Source organism: Anser anser (genome assembly GCF_964211835.1).
Source record: "Anser anser genome assembly, chromosome: 5".
NCBI classification, from domain to species: Eukaryota; Metazoa; Chordata; class Aves; order Anseriformes; family Anatidae; genus Anser; species Anser anser.
In genome coordinates, this window is record NC_139725.1 from 28,274,775 (window position 1) to 28,299,339 (window position 24,565).

Here is a 24,565-nt window from a genome sequence, read left to right on the forward strand (position 1 = left end):
CCACCCAGAGAAGGGAAGAGGACAAAGCTGTTGGTGCTCTTTTGTTTGCAAGAAGGCTGCATTTTCTGTGTACGTATGTACACACACACACGTGTCTCTTGGGAATAAGTACTCAGCCTTGCTATGGACACAAGGACATGGAGCAGCAGCAGCCTCACTCACCTCCATCAGCCTCTGGGATTCAGCAGCACCTAAACACTTAACAGCAATTTTTCAGAGTGGTAGAAAACTATACAATTTCTTAGACCTTGAAGAACGCTGCCAGTAAGTAGCAAACTCACTTTTTTCCCTCCAACATCCCACAAAACAAAAAAATTACAAAAAAATCCTGAAAAAAAAGAATTATGTTTTAACCTCATTCAAATGCTCACAGTGCCTGCTCAACTCCAGGCCTATTGGACGAGATCAGTAACACAACTAACGCCATTTATAATTCTTCCTAAGTGCCAGCTGGTCACATACCTCCAGCTTAAAGATAGAACAATACCAGAAAATGTGCGCGTCCCTTCTTTTGCCAAGTAGATGATACAAACGACTACTAGGGACTTGCAAGCTAGCTGCTTGGGTCCACTCATTGATCCAACCAGATTTAACAATGGAATAACTGACTTGCTTTGAAAGAATCTAAATCCACTCACTACCTGGGGATAGCAAAACTGGAAAAGACAAGCTGTCTTGGAAAAAAAAACAACAACCAATTCTAGTGATGCAAAATTATAACAACACTGATAGTTTCATTTGACTCTAGAATGTGATACATAGAACATTACAATAGACAGCAAGGGCTACCTCTGCAATCCTGGAAAAGAAAATAGAGTAAAATTTCTTAAAATTCATTATGCTGCTTATTGAAAAGCAGTCTTTTTCTACCTGCTAATACAAGAAGGACACAAGCTAAAATAAAATGTTGTATTTGTATATTTTAATGTCTTTCAAAAGTCAGGAAGCCATGCACAGGTTAATACCTGAAGTAGTAAATTACTGCCCATAATATCCAATACAAAGCCTTGGTTTTCCTCAACTTCCACTGAAGTTCAGAACTGTCAGGTGGCACAGCAGTGATACACTGCCTGACATTTGAGCAAATGCAACTCACAGTGAAAAGCAAAACATGACATCCAGTTGCTTAGTCAAACAGCTCTGGTTCATAGCTGTCACTGAAGTGCTCACATGGGGACTACAAAACGACTGATCTCAGTCATTTTCCCCCTGACTAGGGAACAGTTTAACATCCTGAATACAAGTGATGTCTGAAGACACAGCCTAGCCCCCCAGCAGACATTTGAGGAACACTCCAGCATACAGCATCACCAGAGTATCAGGCACTTGCATTACAGGTATAAATCACTACGTCCCACAGATTTTGGTGCAAATAGTTGTGTTTTTTCCCAAAAAGTTTTTTCAAAGCATGGCAGAGCTACCCGAGCAGTCCCTCAGCCGGAGCCAGAGGCAGCATCCCCACTGAAGCGCACAAGAAAGCTCTCCATAGCAACAGGGGCTGCAGCAGCTCACGCAATCCCTCTTCTTCACCCGCATCCCAAATCTGTTTTTTCTTCCATAGAAAATTGCTTAGCAGCTCACCTGACAACACGCAAAAAGCAGAAGCACAGAACCTGTTCCACACAGACTTTACCAAGGGTGCAGCCTGAACCGGACTTACTGCTGCAGGGTCCATTGTGTCTGGGGCTTGGAACCACTCAGGAAAATGCAGAAGAAAATTATGTCATAACATTGCAGTAATATGTTATGACAAAGTAATTACTATCACATGCAAGTATTACCACTCATATCGTTGCCTGATGCTCCTTATTAGATTTGCTTTTCAGACCCTTTTTACTTTGGCAAACTTTAACTATTTCATCTGATCAACCAAGTCAATCTACGCAAACTACCTCGTTTGGAAATTTCATCCAGAAACAATACCAGCTTTCCCAAGAGCAACCCCAGTAGAAACAAAACATCTTCCCCATGCCTGAACCTTTCATGCCCTTTTTTTTTTTTTTAATTATTATACCCATTTTGAAGGCAGGAATACAAATTTTTGCTGGAGCTATTGCAGACATGCCTCTTTCTTTAAAGGTTAATTCCGTCTAGCCCTTATTTGTGTACCTGCAATATTCTTTACTGCAAGACTCCCAGCTTTGTTCTTTACAGAAGATGCTTGTGACAAACCTCACAGCTATTCCGGACAACTGTTTATTCCTTATGCTACTACACATTTGCTTTAAATGCATTGCCTAGACTGCCAGTCAATTTAGGATTGTATCCCCAAAAGGAAACACGTCTTCACAAATCAGGTGCCATAAAATTTTAATTTTGTATCTGCTTTGCACAGATGTCAAGGCAGGGAAATGAAAATCAGTTTCAAGGGCAGGGAGAGCCTGGAGCCAAACAGCTCCTGGGAAATCCTCAGGAAAATGGGCGGATAATTTTTTAAGAGAAGAAATTCATGCAGTTTTATCTACAAAACTAACATGAAAATTGTGAACAGCCTCAATCTCAGGATCATAGAAAGACCCTCAGATGTGGGGAATATGAAAAGAATAAAACTACAAACCCTGACAATGAGATATAATCTCACCTAAGCCCAACAGTAAGAGCATTGAGCTACAAGCATGGCTCACTCAGTAAAAGCACAAGTCATTAGCTCAGCCATTTAACTGCAGTTATAAGATACGTAGATCTGTATGTAAATAAGTGAACTGTAAGAAAATCCCACTGCCAGCACTCAACTGCAGCAGTCACAGCCACCTCCAGCGACCTCTCCCAGCTGGAGCCGTGAAGCAATGCTCCCTCTCCCTCTCTGAAAGGTCTGGCTGCTGTGCTGGAGTTATAGTCAGTCCCTGCAGGCTGCCTGCCTCTAATGGCAAGAGATAAACGTGCTTTAGAGAGCAACGTTGCTTTGTTCCTGTATTCACTGCAAATCTGATCTCAAGAATCCTCTTGTATTAAAGGAAGCTATTAAAAGCTTACCTGTTTTGAAAAGAAGCCCTATGTCACCTTGAACCTTTAAAACGAGGAGGGGAAGGAGGGAGAGGGAGGGATAAAAGGTATCTTTAGGTATCTTCGATCTGCCATTCAGCAGTTGTCAACTACTTAGAAGTCACTGTCCACGTGCATCCTTTTTTCAAAGGAGTGACAGCCACAGGGGTAAAAGCTGTAACTCCACATTCTCCTAAACATAAATGGCTAGTTTTTCCCCACGGTTACCTTGTTCAAATACTCTATTTTCATGAATTGTTCATTCATTCTTGAATAACAGCCAAGAATATACTAGATCTTTTTGTTGCTTTCTTTTCATGCTGAAGGGGGGTGGCGGCAGGAAAAATATATTTTAAAAAAATCACGATAAAAATTTAAATTCCTAAGTTTAATGGGAAGCAATCTATACATTTTGCTCCACAGCTTTGACTTCAGCCTGAGAGATCTGAAGCCTCTATTTCTTCCAAATGCAGGCGGTCCATGAGTGCCACCAACACCATCTGTGACTCCCCTTTGCAGGCTGTCTGCTCTGCATTACTGAAACGTATTTCAGGACTAGCTGCAATCTTACCACACTGTAGTTAAGCCTCCCAGCACGCTGTGTATATTAGAAGTCCAAACAGCCTGAGGTATGCCCCCATCCCACTACATGGTCTTCAAGGCAAGAGAACAAACAAGAAAATCTAGAATGTAGCCAGGTTACACAGGTCTCAGAAGGGGGGAAATAAACACCAACCAAGAAATGCTTTACTAGGGCAATTTAACAGAACTGCTGCCCAACATGCTTCTCAAGTGTTGAAGATTTCTTCACCTTTCAGCCCTCTCATCCATCCCTTATCTGCTGATAGCCCAGCAGTGCTCTCCACCACCAGGTCTAGATGCACAGCCAGACACAGTCTCAATGGCAGAAGCGAGCGGTCTCACTCTCCTGAGCTGTTCACCTCAGCCAGACAAATACTCGTCTTCTCCGCAGCTGTAGGCAACAAGAAACATTCTCCCCTTGAAAGTTCCTGAACTTAAGCCGTTTCTTAGTGTGACGTGAGAGAACAAGCCTCATCCATACAAGGCCAAGGAACAGATGAGTCAGCACAGCAAGAGATGTGTTTTCCTATCTGCATTTTTCCTATCTGATATTTCCTATCATCAGCACCCTGCCTTGCTCTGGGTCACAGACATTACAATTCCAACAAGTTATATGAGAGCTGAAGACCAACTATTCTCTAGCAAGAGGAACCAACATCCCATGGACATAGGAAGACTAAAGCTTTCCCTCTCTACCACTGGAATGCTACTTTGTCAGTCCTCTTTCCAAATCATGCCCTACAAGATCAGCAGAACTCACCATGTTTCTTTTTTTTTGATTTAAAGAAAAAGATCCCAATCAGAACTTTATTCCTGCTCAAAGAGTAGCAAGTTTAGAGACTTAATGAAAAAACAAGCTTTTGTTATCGATTTGTATCACTGACAGCACTCTTCACATTAGTGTAATAGGCAGCAGAACAACATCATGAAGCGGACAACCAGCAGAAAGACGCTGGAAGAATCCAGCGAGACAAACAGGGTAATGTGCAAAACAAAAAAAAGCCTCCACAGCATACAGAAACTACTACTCCTTTTTACTGAAGGCAACTTGAAAAATTTTGAGAGTCAGGAACTTTAATTTTTGCCTGAAGAGCAGCTTGAAAGTGTTGAAAATGGGTGCTCTTACTTTTACACTGCACACTTCATTTCTTATGTGAAACGTGCAAATTACTCATGAGAGGACCAAGAACATGGTCTCCACCCTCAAAACTCTAGTAATTTGACAAGGTGCTAGTTCAAAATCTAAGTTTCATTTTATCCTTCTTTCTATCAACTTCACAAGAACACCACCAACAATAGCGGCCAGCTCAATTTGTCAGCTAGGGACCCTCACCAGTATAGCCATGAATGCAAGTCCACGCGTAAACTTGACTGTTATCTTGGCTATATCTATTTGGTCATACGAGAAGGGGGAACTGCCCTGAAATGCAGTTTAGGCAAAACAAAACCTCCCACAGTTCTTACCAGGCAGTAAGAAACAATCTAGCTTGAGTCGGGCAGAATATGCAGGGAACCACAGAGTGAATTGCTTGCCCCACTTCCACAAATCCTGCACAGATCCATCTCCAAGCAAATCTCTACCGTTCTTGTTCTGCCATTAATTTCTTCTACATCCTTTCAAAACAAGTTAGGACACATAAAGGTTGTGTCTCTTGATGTGTTTACGGCATAGGATTAAGCCAACTGAAGGGAATCAGTACTGACCGTATGTGTTGCTTCTCACATCACGCTGCTCCCAGCTGCATCATTCCAGAGCAAAACCAGCAAGTTCTTTCCATTGCTGCCTGCCACCAGTACTTCATATTTGACATAATGAAAGTTGCTGCATTACACAGACACATAGAAATTCATCCCATTAGCCTTCCCTTTGCTAAGCCAATTGGGGGAACTTAGCTATCCAAAATACAGTCAGTCATATTAGAAAGTTGAACAGAAGCAGCATAATTATTTTCTACATTCTCCTACGTTTCTATATTCTCCTACAACTTCTTCTAGAATGAACAGCTTTAATCCTACCATACCTGCAGTTATCCTAACACCACACCAGAAACACATCTCTATGTATGTATTCGTCATTCACAAATTCCTAAGGCACACCATCTCTTCGTCTCAGGGAGGAAGAAGTACACATAGATTAGAAAAGTAAAGTAGTAATGAGAGCATGGGTCTTTTCCTAGTTCTCCTGGTGATGCTCAGCAGGTGTCCACACCTGTATACTTTTCTACAAGTGTACTAGGTCAGTGAGAGCGCAGTTGTGGTCAAGTTCAGATGCCTAGCAAGGTAAAAACCACCACAACAAGATGCCTTGCACTCCCTGATCCAAGTACAGTTCAAACAGCAGAATGAGAAATGGAAGTGGCAAGCGTTTTAACTGTTTTATTCCAGCCCCGCTCAGAGTTGATGGCTCAAAGGCTAGGAAATGCCATTACTATGAGCACCATCATTACCAGCTGCACAGGAAGATAACATTTACAAGGCCTTCTAGTCCTTTACATACTTTATACCTCACCTTGTACATTTGCCAAGTTCACCGATATGTACAAAAGTTCCCCAGAAGAACTCACCAGTTCATGTGTCCAGCCAAGCATCACAGACAGAAATGGCTTGTAAGCCTTGAAAATATGGCAAATCTTTCCTGCATAGAAGTAAACTGAGACACCAATCAGGAACTATAAATTGACTGAATTCCTCCATCCACCAAACTTCTCATCCTGTACTGAAACCTCGCAGTAGGTTGCAGCCAAATGAGCGCATCATAGGTAGTACCAGCTGGGTTCAAAGATGCAGATTTCACCCATTTTATTTCTCGGGCCTTGAATACTAAAATCATTGGTAGTTTGCTCATCAAGAACTTCCACACATGCAGAAGAAGAGGAACAGCAGCAAGCTTGTGCAAACAAACTCAGTCTCAAGAACATTGTACTTGCATCTTAATTAAATCAGTAATCCATGACCAACTTCCCTGAACAACTCATCTCTAACTGCTCTAAACTGGTGATTTTTACACCAATAATTGTTTTGTCCATTCCAAACATGCAATAATCTGTTTCTTTAAGAAATCCTAAGTTTTTAGTAATAAAAACTTTCTATAAATTAGGAGAAAAAATAGGAAAAAAGTCTGCTATAACAGACTATTAGCCTCTTTTGGTAATTTTGGTTGGTCCTACTGGTTAGATCCTCTTACATATACAGGTCATATACAGTTTCAAACTTTGGCAAGTTTATGACAATTATGTAGTTACCTTCAAAGATGCACAGAATTCTAGAAACCAGTATTATTGTCATTACTACCTAAAATAAATAAACACTCAAGGATGTGTTTTCAATATATTGTAAAAGGAGCTGTTAAGGACAAAGTCAAACTGATACCATGAAACACTCACTATAGCACTGTCTTTTCAAAACACAATGAAAGCTAATGCAGGAATTTCTCCTTTTGTTACAAGTCTCCCCACAGGTCTCAAATGGGGGAGAAAAATGGTGTACGTCTCTCTCACAACTGACAATCACAATCTGGCAAAACTTCTGGCAAATATGACAGTTGAGTACGCACACACAGAAATCAGTCTTTCTGGAGATCAGGGCTGCAACTTCCTTGTGGCTTTCTTTCCATTCAGTAAGTATGGAATAACAGTACATTCATACAGATGCTACAGAAAAACATTTTTAAAGACTAAGGTTTTCAGCTGTTACAATAATGTTGTGTTATTAAAGTAGTGTTTCAGCACAGCAGAGACAGAAAAAGAGGTCAGTTTCAAAAAAAAATAGTTAAAATTGGTTTCTATCACTGCAAGTTCACAAGGCCCAACATTTGTTATTGGACTACTGCGTTTTCAGAGTTAAAAAAAAAATTTACCATGATTTCCTCTCTGGTTTTGCTCTACAATAGGCCTGGAGAAGCTACCTGGAAGCTTCATCAGCCTCCCCACCAAATGATCAGCAGATAAGCCCCTTACGGCAGGTCCTAATCAAGACAGCCCACCTCTTGAAAGCAAACTGCAGGAGTGCCAAACCATGACTTACGGTAAGTCTTGTTAAATTTAAGGCTTTGTTTGGATTGGGTTTGTGTTGTTTTCTTCATTTTGTTATAAAAACTTCAAGCTACTGAAGGCCTAATTATAGGAGTGTGTCCGTAGCGAGCTATTGTCATGAAAGTAAGCCTGGACATATGATCCAAATGGCTTTGGATCAGTTCTTAAGGCTGAAAACCCAGAAGACAGAGAACAAGAACTCAAGTTCTGACTTTTTTCACCTAATCTTGTAGCTTTTAGGACGCTGTTGACCATATGTATTGGGAACAGGCTCATTAATCTCACTATTTGCTGGCTATCATTTTATACCAGACACCATGCGACACACCAGAGGGCTGTTTTCACATACTACCTATGCTCAAAAAAAAAAAACCAAAAAAACACACACACAGAAGAACCACACTTATCCCCCCTGGACAGAGGAATAACCTAAGCAAAATGACTCAATGATTGACAGTAATAACAGGTAAGTCCATCACTGACCAAGCCTGGAGCTCAATGGTGTTCCAAGACAACGATCACCATATATTTTAGAAAGTAGCAACGTGCTATGAAATATTGCCAAGAAGAAATCAATATTAGAATGAATTAGAACAAACGCATAAATTGATTTTAACATTACTCAAAACCAGACAAAAACAAATCCTTGATAATAAGGATCATCAGCAAAGCCCCTACTGAAATCACCTGCACGAACTGGAGACGTTCTCTGTCAAGCCTCGTGTGGGAAGCCTCACCATTTCCAGTGCCAGCTTCCAGTGACCCAGCCGTAGCGTCTTACTGAAACCCGGCTCGCTGCCTGCCAAGCAGCACCAACCTGCCTTACCCCACGGCTCGTACTCACCCAGCAGAGCGCCCACGAAGATGACGACCTGGGCGGCGGTGGCGAAGCGCCGGTAGCCCTGCTCCTCGCCGTGCCCGCCGCTGTTCGCCGCGCTGCCGTTGCCGCTCCACGCCATGCCGCCCGTCAGTGAGCCAGCGGGGCGCTCGGGCGAGGCGGCGCGGCGGCGGAGGGAGCCCCGGCTGGTCCGCTCGCCGTGTTGCTGCGTCCCGGGAAGCGGGCTCGGCTCGTCATGCCGCCACCCCGCGAGCCATTGCCGCCGGGAGAGGAGAGGAGGAGATACAGCGGGCTGTCCCCTGCCGTTAGCCGTCCCATGCTTCTCGCTCCCTCAGCGCGCTCCGGGCGAGCCGGCGGAGCGCCCGCTCCGCTGCCCCGCTGCCCCCTCGGTAGCTCCGTGTACAGCGAGGCAGAGCGCCCGTCCCCCCGCGGGCAGCCCGCTAGCGCTGCCGGCGCTCATGCTGCCCGCTCTCCCGACGGCGGGCTCCCGCCGCACCCCAGCTGCCCCTCAGCGAAAAGCAGCCTGTCGGTGAGTCCCGGGACATAGGGCACTCGAGCCTCAGGGAGCCGACAGCCCCCCTACGTCCCTGCATGAAAGCCCAGCCCAGCCCGGGCGGCGCGGAGAGCCGCACAGCCCCGCCGCCAGCCACCGGGCACACCGGGGGGCCGAGCTCCCGCCTCCGCCATCACGTGGCTACCGCGGCAGCGAGGGCCGCCATTTTGTCGGGGTGTGTCGCGGGCGTGCCGGGCTGCTCCCGGCGCCGCCCCGTGACGGGAGCCCCCTGTGGGCGCCGCGGCTTCTCAGGAGGGTGTTTTAAAGCAGGTCCCGAAACTCCGGGTTTCCACGTATGTTATCTGCTGAAATCTTGCAGGCTTGTTGAAATACGTATAATAATCTCCCAGGAGAGATCCTATATAGGCATAGAAATTTGAGTGTTTAAATGCGCCAAGTGTGCCTCCATGTGGCAGGTGCCCAGCTTAAAGCACGCGTGCCTTTAACTTAAAGACTTTCAGAGGGCAGCTAGTTAAAAATCAAGGCTGTGTTTTGTCCTGTGTGCCTCTGCTGGATTTCACCTGGGCTAACACCTGGGCCACGCACCTCCCTCACCACGTGCCCAGGGACCTCACTGTGCATGTCCCACAGCAGCCAAATTTGGGAAGATTTCAAAAAGTGTTCAGGGCAGGTGGGCTCCAGGGATGTTTGCTGTACTTCAGTAAACGTTTATGGACCATGTAAATATTTTTTTCTCCCCTCAAACTATAATTTGATTGACTTTACACAGGTTTTCACAAGGCTGGCTAGCAAAGGCACAGCACTGAAAAAGCTCATCTTTTCCTCTCTTACCCATCAAATTTCACACTCCTGCTGGGGTACCAGACTTTTTAAAAGAATTTCTCACCATGTTTTTATTACATTTTTCTCTTGCTTTCTTCTTGGAAACAATGAACCTCTGTAGAAGAAATTATGAGGAAAAAAACAGAATAGCCTAAGGCAGACATCTGGTCTAGAACATTTTATCCCAACTGGTTAAAATTTTGCCAAGACAGGAACAACTAGCACAGTTGGGCCATTGCAACAGTGTGCAATGTTACGTGACCCAACTGCACAGAGCACTTGGCAAGTCTAAAGCCCTACTTTCTGTTAAAGGCAATTATACTGAAGTTTCTTAATTACTCACTGCATCGCATCTTCACATTGGCCAAACCTGCTATATCTTTGTGTGGAAGAGAAGATGAATCCATGGCCTAGAAACTTTCATTTCTAGTCTTTAATGCATAGAAAGTACTTAGACAAACTGACAGATGAGCACACCCTGCTGCACCAGTGCTTCCAATAGAGCAGTTATTTTTATACAGGTGCGAGAAACTCTAGTGAGCAATTCCAGTGCCCCAGGTCACATCTGGCTGTAAAAGGAGACCTCTGTTGTTAGACATATACATCTTTGGTCACACAGTTCCCACAAAAAAAAAAAAAAAAAAAAGATCAGGCAAAAATTCTACCACTGAAGGCACTTTTAAAGGCATTCTCAGGGAACAGTATCAGAACAGTGATGCAGTTAAAATTAGGCTTTCATTTGACTAACAAAAAGTTGGTTGTTTCTTTTTACTAATAACACGATGCAGTCATAAAACTAGCAATTAGTAAATAAGTTATAATACCAGCTGGGACCGTGTGAACTTAGTTTAAACGAAATGGAAAAATAAACAAAAGTATGCACGTAGCAAGTTCTCATGTTCAGAAGGACTAACAAGAGCTATAGAAACTATTCAGTAGAGTAGGTCCCTCCTTAGGTAGTCTACTTAAAACAAAAAGCCCGTACGCAAAGGTCAGTAAAGCAAGAAGTACGATATATGGCCTCAGGGTAGCAAGTTATGGACTACTATAACGTTTCTGTTTGCCAGTGAACGCACACCTAATGCATAAAGGTATATGTTTAAATTTACTTGGGGTATTTTCATCAGGATCACAAAACTTAAAAGGTGACCTCATCTTCTCATCATCCTTCTGTTCAGCAGAAGGAAAAGGCTGAAGAAAAGCACGTTTCCTTTCTGCTCACCGCCGCTTCCCTGACAGCTTCCCGCTGCCTCTCTGCCGCGTCCCACCACAGACACCCGAGGACAGGGGCTGGCCTCGCTTGGTGTTCAGCCAGAAAAAACCCTGCGCTGCTCACACTCCACCTCCGGGTGGAAGTCACAGGAGAAGCCCCAGCGCCCCCCCCCACCCCCGGACACGCCACCAGGCCGGGAGCGGGGCCGTGCTGCCGGGGCTCCTCCTCCCGCCGCCGCCGCCGCCGCGGGGCCGTCGCCGCTCGCAGGGTGGCAGCGCCGCGGGGCCGCCCGCCATGGCGGCCGCCCGCCGCCGCCCGGGGAGCTGACATGGCCCGGCCGAGCGCCGCGCAGCAGCTGCCGGCGGAGGCGGCCGCGGAGCCGCCGGAGAGCTACCAGCTGCGGCAGGAGAACGAGCTGCAGGCGCTGGAGTCCATCTACGGGCAGGACTTCCAAGATCTGCGGCAGGGCCGGGCCTGGAAGGTAGCGAGCGGGGCCCCGCGGCCCGGTGCGGGGAGGCGGCGGGCCTGCGGCGGCGCTCGGTCAGCGTGCTTTATCCGCCCGCCTCGCTGGGCTTTATTTCATTTACTGTTTATTTGATCCCCGCGGCCTCTCGTCCTCCTGCCTCTCGACAGAACGGGAAGCCTAGCGAAACAGGTCTCCGTTCTGGACAGGAACAGAGCGGGTTTTAATTAATTGGCTTTTTTTTTTTTTAATGCTTCCGAATTCATTCCTTAGCTGACTAATTACATACCTGCTTAACTCATTCATCTCGTCGGCATACGTGTTGCTGATCTCTGCACATTCACTCTATACCGTGGCTTACTCTCACTGTGGCTGTTTTCCATCAGAACTTAATACTTACACTTTATTTTTTCTACAGTATTTTTTTTAATTACAACTGATTGCCCAGGTCTACTACTCATTACTCTTTTCCATTTCTCTTTCATGTCTGCAATGTCTTCTTGAGAATTTTTTTCCAGCTGCATCTGGTGGCACTGTTCTCCTGTACCCGGAGGTACTGGTCATTTACATCAGTCCCCCAAAACTTCACTGTTACTATCGTCTGTCTGTCCTCTTTTGTCTTTGGTTTCTACAAAGTATCATGGCTGCTAGTGTTTTTTCTGCCATACACCCGAACCAAAAATTCTTGCAGAAACTGGTGACTTTTGGAGGGGAGGAGAGGGGCTGAAATTTAATGCTAGAAATGTCAGTAACTTCCCTAGTTCTTAGCAGCGCTGCTGGTCTCCCTCCCTATTAAATTCATACCTGACATCCTTTTGACTTTACTTGTACTTTTCCCCCTTGGAAATGCAACGGCAAAGTAGAGGGGATATTGACCATCTTTTAACTTGTTCCCATATTTGTTTTTCTGTGTCATCTTATTTCCATACCTGTTCCTAACATTACTGAGGTCTGTTCCCTTTAAAAAAAAAATCTAATTGAAAAGAAAAAGTTTAGAATGTTTATATGGCAATGTTCTACTTCAAAAAAAAAAGACAATTTTAAGAGAATGGTAGGAAGGGCAATACTAGTTAAAATTACGTTTTATGCAAAAATAAAACTATAAATACAACAAATCTACTATCTATTTGGCCACGCAAGATGTGATGTTGTAGTCTATTGTCATAGCAGAAAATACTGATTGATTTTTGTTAGTGAGCTAAAACAAACAGAAAATAAACAATTTCATTCATATGTTGAATGTATTAATTTGTGATATTCCACAAATCTACTACTAGCCTACAGTAAGCAAAATAGGAAGATTTTATTATTAAGCCTCCTTTTTGCTCAGTCTGACTCACCTTTCTGTTAACTGTAACTGCACTTATCTGAAAACATTCTAAAATATATTGAATAAGCTGTGGTAAAGAACCACCTCACCTTCACTGAGCTGTATCAACACATTAGTGTATGATTTTCATGGTTTGGATGGTCTAACCTGAATTCTGCCATGATACAGGTTGTGAGAGTTGTGTGCAATGATTCCTGCTTCAATTAAAACAACAACAACAACAAAACTTGTAAATCAAAGCTTTGTTTTCCATTTTAGGTACGACAACCTCCTGAAATTAATTTAGTTCTGCATCCTCAGGGATTGGCTGGTGGTAATGAAGTATATGCCAAAGTTGATCTGTGGGTCAAGTGTCCACATACCTACCCTGATACGTGAGTATACGTTAAAATATAACCTTTTTTTTTTCTGTGAACATTCATCTCTTTTCCATATTGAAATGTATGTTGAAAGAACATCTGGTTTTATTCGTTGCTTATTTTTGCTTTCTGCATGTCTGTATTTGTTCAGCCTGTGGTATGAGGGGTGACCATAAAATTTTTTGCTTGAATTGGATGTGGTCTCTTGTGCAATGGACAGTGATAGGGCTACGTTTGTCAGGAAGAGATTGCAGCCCTGAGCTGTAACTTGAAGATAAGTAAGTGCAGGTGTACCTGTTAGCATCTTAGTGCTGCTTTGAAACTTTTTCAGCTCATGACCTATTCTGCTGGTAGTGGGACTGACTCTTTATTTTTAAAACAATCTGTTGTTCTACTTGTACCTGCTATTCCTGTTTTCTGCTCTTGAAATCTCTACAGAGAAAGTAAAAAGAATTGCAGATAATAAGCACTCCTAGTGCTTTGGGTCAGTAAGTAATTTTTGGGTATAGAATTGCTGTGCAGGCACAGACCAAAATGTTCCATTCAGTCCATATGTCACTGATTGTGTCCACAGCATAGCTGCCTTTAGATCGTCCATTTGTAGTGTGGCCTGAGGGGAGTACAAGGGAAGCGCTGTTCCCAGCCAAGTGATAGCTCAGTTATACCCTGTAGCGTGCAGCATAGCAGCCCCTCTACTTTCTTTTGTTTGTTTAAGTTAGCATAGCTATAGATGCTTTACTTGTTCCTATAAACGTTTTTTTTTCTTTTGCTTACTTATTGCACGCTTCTTTATGTTTTTGTCACCTGTATAGTGGTAATAAATAAATTTTAAACACCTAAATATTATGCTAGTAATATTTGCAAAGAACTGCTACATAAGTTACTAGTTAAGAACTGGCTGAATCATGAGAAACTGCAGGGGTTTCCTTGCTAGTTCTTCTGTTATGTGTAGCTGACAAGTAATGTGCAACTAGAAAAATTAATGAGTATTAAATCAGATCTCTGACTTCATATCATGTATTTTATGTACTTCATGTATTTATGTACTTATTTATGTATTCATGTATTTATGTACTGCCTCACTGAGCACTGACCAATTGCCAAGTGACAATAAACTCCATTCCTTTTCCATCGCTGACCATTTTTTACCTGCCTTCTGTCTTACATGGTAGCTTTTCACACTTTTTTTTTTTTTAATAAGGCCATTCTTTATGTTCTGTTGCTATCCCCCAGTGTCCCTGAAATAGAACTGAAAAATGCAAAAGGCTTGTCAAATGAGAAAATAAATGAATTAAAATCCAGACTAGCTGAACTGGCAAAACAGCGCTGCGGAGAGGTAAGAACTTCTCACTTGAGAAATATGCTCTGGTCCTAAACAGTTCTAAAAAATGTATAATATAGGGAAATACATCCATATTGGAAGTATGATTTACCCTTTTTATTATAAATGTTTCTGTTTAATGAAAGTTCAGAATTTGCACACTTTCAAAATACAGTGTATATGTAAAAATGCAAGCTTTATCCCTGTTTAAAGGCGGATTTAAAGGCTCAGTTTATTCCTAGTTATTTCACAGTATGAAAGGCAGTAACTAACTGTAAAACTGAGAACTTTGTGCACTTTTCAAATTAATCTGAGTACTATAAGTGGCTATAGCTTTTAAAACAAACTGACCACACAGGGAGTTTTTCAGTATGATCTGGTTCATCCAATGCTGAAACTGGAGGGTGAGAGACCGTGATTATAATACCAGCTCAACAGTTGACTTCTTCTGGGGCTGTAGCACAGTCACTCCATGCCATTGTGCCTTTTTTCCTACTGTGGCTAGGAATATTGATACTTGACTTCTCCCTTGAATACGGTAAAAAGAGAAAGGTGGAGAAATACATGAAGCATAGAAATTGTATTTATTTTTAAAGGATTTTATAGCTCCCCAGGTGTGTTTGGTATTGAGGATACCTTTTTACATTGTTGCTGAGAACTGAAATGATTCAAAAAGTTAGTAGCAAACATCAAATTCTTTGTGAAAGCAGGGTTTATGGCATATTTCGTATCTCTATGTGGAAATGTTACAGGTGAGCACATTTGATTTGCTCTATTTGCCTTTTTGAACGTGAAAGATACACAGCTGTGGAAGTTACTATATGCTGCAATAATATTCTGCTTTCAATTTCCTAAGCCTGTCAACTAAACAAGTTTGGCAGGGGTTGCTTCTCTTTTAGTGTTGCCACATCAATGCCTTTTTCCATTTCTATACTACACTGCTACTTATTTTTTTTGGCCAACTTTAATACAGATATTTTCAAAAGACAGATACTTCTAGCCAGATACTGTTTTGTTCATTATATTTAATGGCCAAGATTTTTTTTTTTTTTTTTTTATAATGACTGCGCTGTGGACAATTATAGCAAATACTAGAAACAAGGTTCAAACTTTCAAAGTAACCACAAAACCATGACATATATTCTCAGTCTGCTCACAACTGACCCTTGGAGAGCCTATTGGCTTGTAGGGCTTTAAATCCCATTTTGATTTCTGATCTAATTGAAAGAAGCTACAAAAATGTTACAGGTTTTTCGAATAATTATCCAGAAGGAGGATCTTGCTTGATCCAGAAACATGCAGATACAGTTGTGAGTTACATATACAGTACACATTTTTGACGAATGCGATACACAATGTAGTCTTGCATTATTTTCTCTGCAGGGAAAGGGAGTCAACTATTCTCTCTGCCTTGGCAGATATGCTTTATTAAACTGTATTCAGCAATATTGAAAAAATGAAAATGCTTCAGTTACCTGTCAAACTGAACAACAACTGGATTTATTTTTTTAATTATTGGGATTTTTTTCTTTTTTTATACGCTTGCACATGCATGTTTGCTTTGCATTTTGAATAGTAACCTGGGAAAGATAATCTAGTTTGCACGTCAGTCATACGGCTGTTTGAATTAATAGAGAAATGCTACTAGACTGATGAAAGCTTAAGTCCTGACAGGTCAATAGGCCATCAGTGTATACCTAGTTCGAGTAAACAGTAACTGAAAATTGATTTCATCCCGGCAAGCTGTGCAGCAGAATTTAGCTAAGGTTTCAGTGCAGTTCTTATTTTAATAGTTGTAGTTTTAGAAATGTGAAATGCCTTACGTGGCTTTACAGTTCTAACTGTGAGGCTAGATTGCAGAGAAAGGATTGGATTTCTTGTTACGAATGAAAAAAGCAACTATTTTGTAGGAGTAGTAGCTACAGTGATAGACAATTTTAAAGGATTTATTCTGTTGTAGTTGATATGTCTTAAACATGTATCTTTGTGAATAGGAAAATATACCTAAAAGAAGGAGATAAGAAAAGGGATTTTGCAGGGAGGGAAGGGGGAAAGTGCTTAAATCTGTTTTTCAGTAATTTTCACCGTCTGTGCTCCTGTGGTCAGGGATTTTTCATGTTACGGTTCATTAATAAATAGCTTTGACAAAATGTACTGAAATACAGTAAATTAATCTGGTAAGTAACAAAATGAGCAGTCACACACTGCTGTTGCTGTATTGCTTTTCTGAGTGGGTTATCATTTTACGATGTTCTTTGAATTTGTTCTTTCAACTAGTTTGAGCTCTGCATGTCATTCACATTTATTTTCTTTCAGGTGATGATATTTGAACTTGCAGGCCACATACAATCATTTCTCAGTGAGTATAATAAACCACCTTCCAAGTCTTTTCATGAAGAAATGCTAAAAAATCATCAAAAAGAACAAGAAAGGCTGGCTCAGGAGGAATTGCGTAGGGCACAAGAAGTTAAAAGAAGAGAGGAGCAGGAGGTAAGAGAAATTAAAGTATGAATAACCCTGTATTGTTTACGTTATTATAACAATCTGCAGTAGATTTATGTGGCAAGGTTTTGCTAGCGGGGGGCTGCAGGGGTGGCTTCTGTGAGAAGAATCCAGAAGCTGCCCTGTGTTAGATAAGGGCCAGCCCCAAAGGGACCCGCTGCTGCCCAGACCCGAGCCAATAAGCAATGTTGTTTGCGCCTCTGCGAGAGCAGATTTAAGAAAGGGAAAAATACAACTGCTGCGCAACAGCAGCTGGGAGAGTGAGGAGTGAGAAACAGTCTTGCAGACTCCGAGGTCAGTGAAGAAGGAGGGGGAGGAGGTGCTCCAGGTGCCGGAGCAGAAGTTCCCCTGCAGCCCATGGTGTACCACAGTGGATCTGGGTTCCACGCTGCAGCCCGTGGAGGAGCCCCTGGTGGAGCAGGTGGACCTGCCCCGAAGGAGGCTGCAGCCTGTGGAGGACCCCCACAGGAGCAGGCCCTGGGCTGGAGCTGCAGCCCGTAGAGAGGAGCCCACGCAGGAGCAGGTGACCTGGCAGGAGCTGCTGTCTGTGGGGGACCCACGTTGGAGCAGTTTGCTTCTGACGAATGGACCCTTGTGGGAGCAGTCCTTGAAGAGCTGCTGCCTGTGGACAGCCCGCGCAGGCTCAGTTCGGGAAGGACGGCATCCCGTGGGAGGGACCCCACGGGGAGCAGGGGCAGAGAGGGACCATGAAGGAGCAGCAGAGACAGAGTTAGGGACTGACCTCAGCCCCCATTCCCTGGTCTCCTGCGCTGCTCAAGGGAAGGAGGTGGAATGGGGTGGATAGGGGGAAGGTGTTTTTAGTTTGTTTTCTTTGTTTCTCACTTCTCTAGCTTGTGAGGATTAAGCAATAAATTTCTCTAATCTCCCTACACTGAGTCTGTGTTGCCCATGACAGTAATTGTTGAGTGATCTTCCTGTCCTTACCTCAACCCTTGAGCCCTCTTTATCGTTTTTTCTCCCCCTTTCCCTTTGAGGAGGGGGAGTGAGAGAGCAGTTGTGGTGGAGCTCGGCTGCCCACCTGAGTAAAACCACCCTCCACACAGTCATGATTTTGTAAGTCATCCTGCATAGCCATAGGTTTTAAGGAATTATAGCTTATCAACTGACACTGGCAGCTCTGACCAATAGGTACTATATGAACTATCTGCTCTTGTTGTTGTAACATTTTACTGATGAATTTTTAACCCTGAGAAATACATGTGCAAACTTGAATGTTTGCACTACTGAATGTTTGCAATACTGAAGCAAACTTGAATGTTGATAACTGATCCTATGGAAACCATTTATAAAGAGGACCTTATACAAAAGTGTGAGTAAATACATTCAGTGTGTTCCATCTTAATCTAGGAAGTATTATCCAGACACATAGATAATCCTACCTTCCTTCACCATAGATTGACTGATATATTCACTATGACAAACTTCTCTAGAGAGCAATAAATTTAATCTAAAGAGACATATTTATCCTGCACTAGAAGTGAGGACATTCATCTGGGTCACAGAGAGAATTGTGGTGTGAAATCTCCACACTGTGGCAATACGGACATAATAGCTATTAATCTAAAAAATAACTTTTTGTCTTATTTCTCAATATCTTTTCTGTGTATGAAACTTTGTTGTTGGATCTGTCAGTTATTTTCTTTTGTCTGAATTTCATTCACCTTCATCATACAATTGATGGTATTTTGTCTTAACAGTTGATTTTTTTTATTATTAATATAATTTAATTTTATTCTTCTGAGATCTACAATACTTTAACATTGTCTTTGACAGGGTAAGATTAGCAGTTGCATTGTACGTAGTGTTTGTTGCATGTTTAACAGCACTGAAATTCATTTCAGCAACGTGAAATCCTTAATGAGATTCAGAGACGGGAGGAAGAGAAAAGAGAAGAAAGAAAAAAGAAGGAGATTGCCAAACAGGTATTCTTTCTAAGCAGGTGTCCCAAAAACATTGCACTACCGTTTTGCGAACTCTGTAGCACAAAGAAATTTGAAAGAATAACGTGATTCAACTGTTCTTGATATCTTCTCTCATCCAGTGCTTTTATTAGATCTAGGTTAAAATAGCATCTTCTATTCTTGATTTCGTGGAATTTATTTCTGAAATAAAACTAACTGTAAGGGAAAATAATTTATTGGCATCTTTTTAGTGTTCTGAGATGAATATTTTTAAACAGACATAGAATAGTATGGTAATGTGTCAACAGTTTCATTGCAAAGCATCCTTACATTCCTGCCTGTAGACAGTGCTGAAATGTGCTGTCTGAATCTCAGCACTTCTTCCTCAACTTTGCCTGTACATTTAGTATGGAAACCTATTTTCTTCTGTGATCTAGATTACTTTATAGAATAATGGTCAAGTATACCCACATATTTTGAGGATAGTTTCTTATCCAGTATTTTTCCTGATTTATAGGAACGTCTGGAAATAGCTGCTCAGACAAGTCAGGAAAATTCTCACAGGAGAGATACTGCAGGGTACAGAGTTGCTTCCAGTTTGAATGGGAACTGTTTGGAACATGGAGTGAATAATAAACACCGCCCAAATTCAGCTGGACGTTCAAAGTATGTATGTCACTTTGCATGTGGATTTTTTAGTTGCAGTTTGTATTTGACAGTTGTTTCTGTATAGTATTTGATAATCCAGAAATCAGCTTTCCTATCTCATTGCTAATCTTAGTATAATCAAATGAGATGCTGTCTGTGTTTGTGGAACAAGATGTCTCAAAAGTTTGTGTTACAATGCTTTAACGTTGAACACGTACAGTGGACTAATACTGACCACACAACTGTTCTTACATTATGTCTTCTTTGCATTTTGTGTTCTTAACAAAAATACAAAAAGGCAGAGTTACTTATTCTAACAATGATAAAAATAATCAAAAATGATCTAGAAGTGCCCTGGTACTGTATTTGTAGAGTTAAGCAAAAGCTAAGCCCATTTAGTTTTCTGAGGTCTGTCTTTACAAGGACAGCGGTGCCCTTGGTTTGTATGTTCATGAAGCCTGAAATTTTGGCTACTGGGACTTAAACTTTCAGAAGATTATTTTAAATGTTTTTAATTTCATTTATAAAATATATTTGAGTTCAGAAGGCCAGATGCTTTCTTCGTATATTGTTCTTTATACAGCTCTAGTGAAGTGACATCTCCGATGTATGTACTTTCTTTTTTCTTAAATTCGGTATGTTGAAGGAGTTTCTACGTGACCCTTCATATACTCCTGTGATCTCTATACATAATTGCATTTATTTGGAGGAAACACCGTGTAACGGTGATACTTCTATTTTGAAGTAGATTGTACTAAGATGAAGTAGAGGTTGGTTTGAGATAGTGGTCTTGAGTTCTTTCTGATCTTAAATGCAGCTCCATACATGCATGTGAGAAGGTTTGGAATATACCACTTCATTGGTTTTTGTTGTTGTTTTGGCATTTTGTGTGGGTTTTTTTGTTTGTCTGTTTTTTTTTCAAAACTTTCTCCTTCTTGCAGGATTTATTTAGAGGAGTAAAAGCAAATGGCAAACCCATTTTAAGTTGGGAAAAATAATTAAGCTAAAGCTGGAATGATCTTTAAAAAACTGCATATATTTGCTTTTTGTTATGTTTTGAAAGATAATACAAATCAAGATATACTTAGGTATTTTTCAGAGCAGTAATATGTTTGTTGTGGTGGTTGTTGTTGTTATTACTATTATGTTTTCCAAACTGAAGATGTCATCCTCAGCTGCAGAAGTTTTAAGGTTTGGATTGAACTCCTTGCTGATTCAATTCCTGGCTTTGATTTTAGACACCCAGTGCAAAATGTTGTTTGCAAAATGCTGAATTTCTAATCAGATTTTATGTTTACACTAACTCAGTATCTTTGATGAATGTTATGCTTGGATACAAAAGTGTCTGAAAACTAATCCCGTCGCAGAAATGATATCTTTAGGAACTAGGGACTGCAACAATATTTTTTTGAGACAGAGAAACATATTCTGTCCACATTGCAGACGAGAACGCCAATTTTCTGTTGGTAATAATGAAGAGTCCACCAGCAATTACGAGGTGTTGAACTTCAGCACAAGCGCTGGGCAACTTACTGTCCATAAAGGAAAATGTTTAGGTAAGCAAAATAATATTTGCAGTTTGAAATGCTGTTTTGGGAGCTGTTGTTTTTTGGGGGGGGCAGAGAACTTGAACAATGTTACCAGGTACAGAGTAGCAAGGGAGAGAGAATATTGTTGTGGAATATGAAATGTCACAGCCAGGATTGGGAGGGAGTAATAAGCAAAATTTCTTTGTTATAAATATTCCATATTTTCTTAAGATTATTTTAAGTAAATATCTGCTTCTTCTGAAACAATTACGTAACTGAATAGCAATACCAAAAAAACACCTGCTCAACGTTTTATATTCTCTTCATAACTAAAATAACTCCCCAAACAGATTTTTTTTAAAATTTAAATAAATAGCTAGCTTGTCAAATACACATTGCCACCAAGCAAGAAATCATTTAACTTTCGGAAACGTGAAACCAGTGGTAAGAGCAGGGTTAGGGATACTGGCTTTTTCTCCCACCATTGCTGCTGATAGCAATGGGATGAAAGCAGCAGTTTTAGCGACAACTAAATATATGCAAGAGTAGGAGACTTTTGGAGATGAAAGGCCTCCATGGAGTGCCATGTAAATGGACCACAAAATGTTTTTGTTGTTCTTTTTCAACATAGCGCTTCCTCAGTGGCAGGATAAGCAATCTAAAAGTCTCTGGTGCAAAAATAATTTTATTATATTGCAGTTTGATGATGAACAGTTATGTCCATAGAGTTTGGCATTTGTTCAGCGTGAAGAGTATTCAGTTACTGAAACCTGAAATTCTTAGAATGTGAAGCAATTTCTGCCAATATGCTGTAGTTTTCGTTTGACTAGTGTTAGTTTATTTTATCTACATAGAATTCACATTTGTCAGAGCTGATATTTTTCAGACCACATGTAGGTACAGATTTTGTTTAGTTGTAAGTAGTTCTACATTTCGGGAATTGTAGAAAGCAGTGTTTCTTTAGCATTTGCAGGAGCTCAAGCCTTTAGGAAAAAAGAGAAACTGTCTTCCTCTTCTCTCCCTTCATATGTAGGCAAGGATGAACAGCTTGGTAAATCAGTCTACAATGCATTGGAAATTCACAGTGGAGACTTTGTTTTAATTTATGAGTGGGTTCTACACTGGCAAAAAAAGATGGGAAAATTTCTTACAACGCATGAAAGAGAAAAGATTGAGAAGTGTAAGAAGCAGGTAATGCCCATAGGTTTCACTTGGCTTGATAAAGTTTAGGGGGTGTTCAACACTTTTGATAAAACTGCTAATTTATGTTAAGCTTGGGAGGGTGGTGATGAGCCTGAAAAGTTCGGAGTTTTCCACTTCAGAGGAAAATTAACATGTTGGGGTATTCAGGAGTACATTTAAAGTAATACAACTGCACGGAAGTGTACTTGCAAGTATGCATAAATAAAATAATAAAATATTACAATTCTGAAGAAGGAGGAAATCAAATGTGCCTGGCAGAAACCAGAGTTGTTCTTGCCCCTTGTCTACAATGCATTCTTTTCACATGAGGATGAGGATGTCATATACTGTATATATTTTTTTGTATTATCTATTTTATTAATTGTGTGTTCATGAAATATGACACAATGCATGTTATGTTGTTTTTCTCTAACAGCTTCAGGGTGCAGAGACAGAGTTCAGCTCACTGACAAAGCTAAGTCACCCAAACATAGTGCATTATATATGTATGAACCTTAAAGAACGGGATGATTCAATTGTGGTGGACATTTTAGTGGAGCACATAAGTGGTTACAGCCTTTCTACCTACTTGCACAAAGAGACTCCGGTTCCAATTGAGCAGTTGCGCCATTATGTGACCCAGATTTTGTCAGCTCTGGACTACTTGCACAGTAATTCAGTAGTGCACAAAGTTCTTTGTGCTTCCAGTATCCTGGTAGATGCTGAAGGAAACATCAAGGTGACAGACTACAGCATTTCCAAGCGCTTAGCTGATATCTGCAAAGCAGATGTTTTTGAGCAGACCAAAGTTCATTTTAGTGAGGATGCTCTTCCCAGCAAACCTGGAAAAAAAGGAGATGTGTGGAGTCTGGGCTTGCTTCTGCTTTCACTCAGCCAGGGCCAAGTAACGAAGGAATATCCAGTTGCTGTTCCTAGCAATTTACCTGCTGACTTCCAAGACTTTCTGGAAAAGTACGTGTTTGCTGCATTCCTGTATCTTCTTCTCTTTTATATATTTTTTATTTTTTTATTTTTAAGGCTCAAACGGTTTTTCAAAAGATCAGCTAAATCCCCCTGTGTCACTAGTCGTAGTTTTTTAGAGAAGAGGCGTTTTCTTGCTCCAGGCTCAGGCTGCTAATCTGGGATTCAGGAGAACAGATCTGGTGCTCTCTTCTGCTCTGTTCTGCCACCAGCTTTGTGTGGATAAGTCATTAGTCTCTCTTCCCCTCTGATTCCATCAGAATTGATAAAGGTGATCATTCCTTAACAGAAATCTGTTTGAACGTTTACGTCTGATCTAGGATAGTTCTTTGAACAGTTCTCTTTTTTGGTTGCTAACAGATGTGTTTGCTTGGAAGATAAGGAAAGATGGACCCCTCAGCAGCTGTTACAACATAGTTTCATAAACATTCCACAAATGAAAACACCTGTAGCAGAAGAAAATCTAGATGGTGAGAAACTCAGTTCTTTCTGTATTCTGTTAAATAGTAACTGGACCACATGCCTGCAGTAACAGAAAAATTGGGCTGTACTAGAGCATCAAAATCGTGTTTGTGCAAGTGCTTTGCAATAACTAATCTAGAAGTTAAAGATCACACCAGCTTATAGGTCCATGACTAGCTGGGGTGGTCTGACTGTTGTTTTCTCATCGGTAGAGAAAGCTGATGCTTTAATTAAGTCTGGAAATTCCTCCGCCTTCTGCATCATATAAATGTCAGATTTTATTTTCTTCCCAGAAGATTCTGTTTCAGTGAGATGTCTTCCTTCATTGTATTCTGTTCAAATTACTTACTTTGTCCAGTATAATTAATGTTGGTAATGAAACACTGTATTAAGGTTTATTCTTATACCAAAGCTTAACTCTACTCAGCAGAGCACTTCCGTATCTTAGGTTTTAGTTGTACTTGGTTATTTAGGATTTATCTTCTTCCTAGTGCTTGTTTGACAGTGCCTAGTGCCTTATCACCGTACCCCTGTACCAGTGCTGGTAACCATGATGTCCTCATTACAGATTCAGCAGGTGTAGATTGCATCGAAACAGTTGTACCCAGCGGTCAGATATCCAGCGCTTCGTTCTTCACAGAAACACAGAGACAATTTTCACGCTATTACAATGAGTTTGAAGAGCTAAAATTACTTGGCAAAGGAGCTTTCGGAGCAGTCATCAAGGTACGGTATAAAAATTATTTCTCACTATTGAATCCTTTTTGGAATGCGTTTGTTTTCTCTGAAGCAAAACAATGTACTCAATATTTACTTGGTTTTGTTGATGATTTTCTAGTGTGCTGTACCTGTATTGTGGTTTTTTTTATCTAGAATTGAGTAGG

At 41.3% G+C, this 24,565-nt stretch overlaps 2 protein-coding genes across 3 annotated transcripts in view; one reads left to right on the top strand and one right to left on the bottom strand.

The window, feature by feature from the left end:
• Positions 1–11,054, bottom strand: part of GPR176 (G protein-coupled receptor 176) — a 41,697-nt gene extending 30,643 nt beyond the window's left edge. The window contains exon 1 of the mRNA XM_083837959.1: positions 8,440–11,054. Within this exon, the coding sequence (XP_083694085.1) occupies positions 8,440–8,554 (115 nt within the window). The 5' untranslated portion in view covers positions 8,555–11,054. The remainder of the gene's footprint in view (positions 1–8,439) is intronic.
• Positions 11,055–11,199: 145 nt separating this feature from the next.
• EIF2AK4 (eukaryotic translation initiation factor 2 alpha kinase 4) overlaps positions 11,200–24,565 on the top strand; it is a 38,588-nt gene continuing 25,222 nt past the window's right edge. The window contains exons 1-11 of one of the 2 annotated variants that reach the window (XM_083837920.1): positions 11,200–11,463; positions 13,034–13,149; positions 14,368–14,470; positions 16,772–16,945; positions 18,820–18,900; positions 19,397–19,545; positions 20,971–21,083; positions 22,090–22,247; positions 22,675–23,210; positions 23,580–23,689; positions 24,250–24,407. In XM_083837920.1, coding sequence (XP_083694046.1) covers positions 11,311–11,463; positions 13,034–13,149; positions 14,368–14,470; positions 16,772–16,945; positions 18,820–18,900; positions 19,397–19,545; positions 20,971–21,083; positions 22,090–22,247; positions 22,675–23,210; positions 23,580–23,689; positions 24,250–24,407 — 1,851 coding nt within the window. In that variant the 5' untranslated portion in view covers positions 11,200–11,310. The remainder of the gene's footprint in view (positions 11,464–13,033; positions 13,150–14,367; positions 14,471–16,771; positions 16,946–18,819; positions 18,901–19,396; positions 19,546–20,970; positions 21,084–22,089; positions 22,248–22,674; positions 23,211–23,579; positions 23,690–24,249; positions 24,408–24,565) is intronic. The other variant, XM_083837919.1, reaches the window with a different exon arrangement.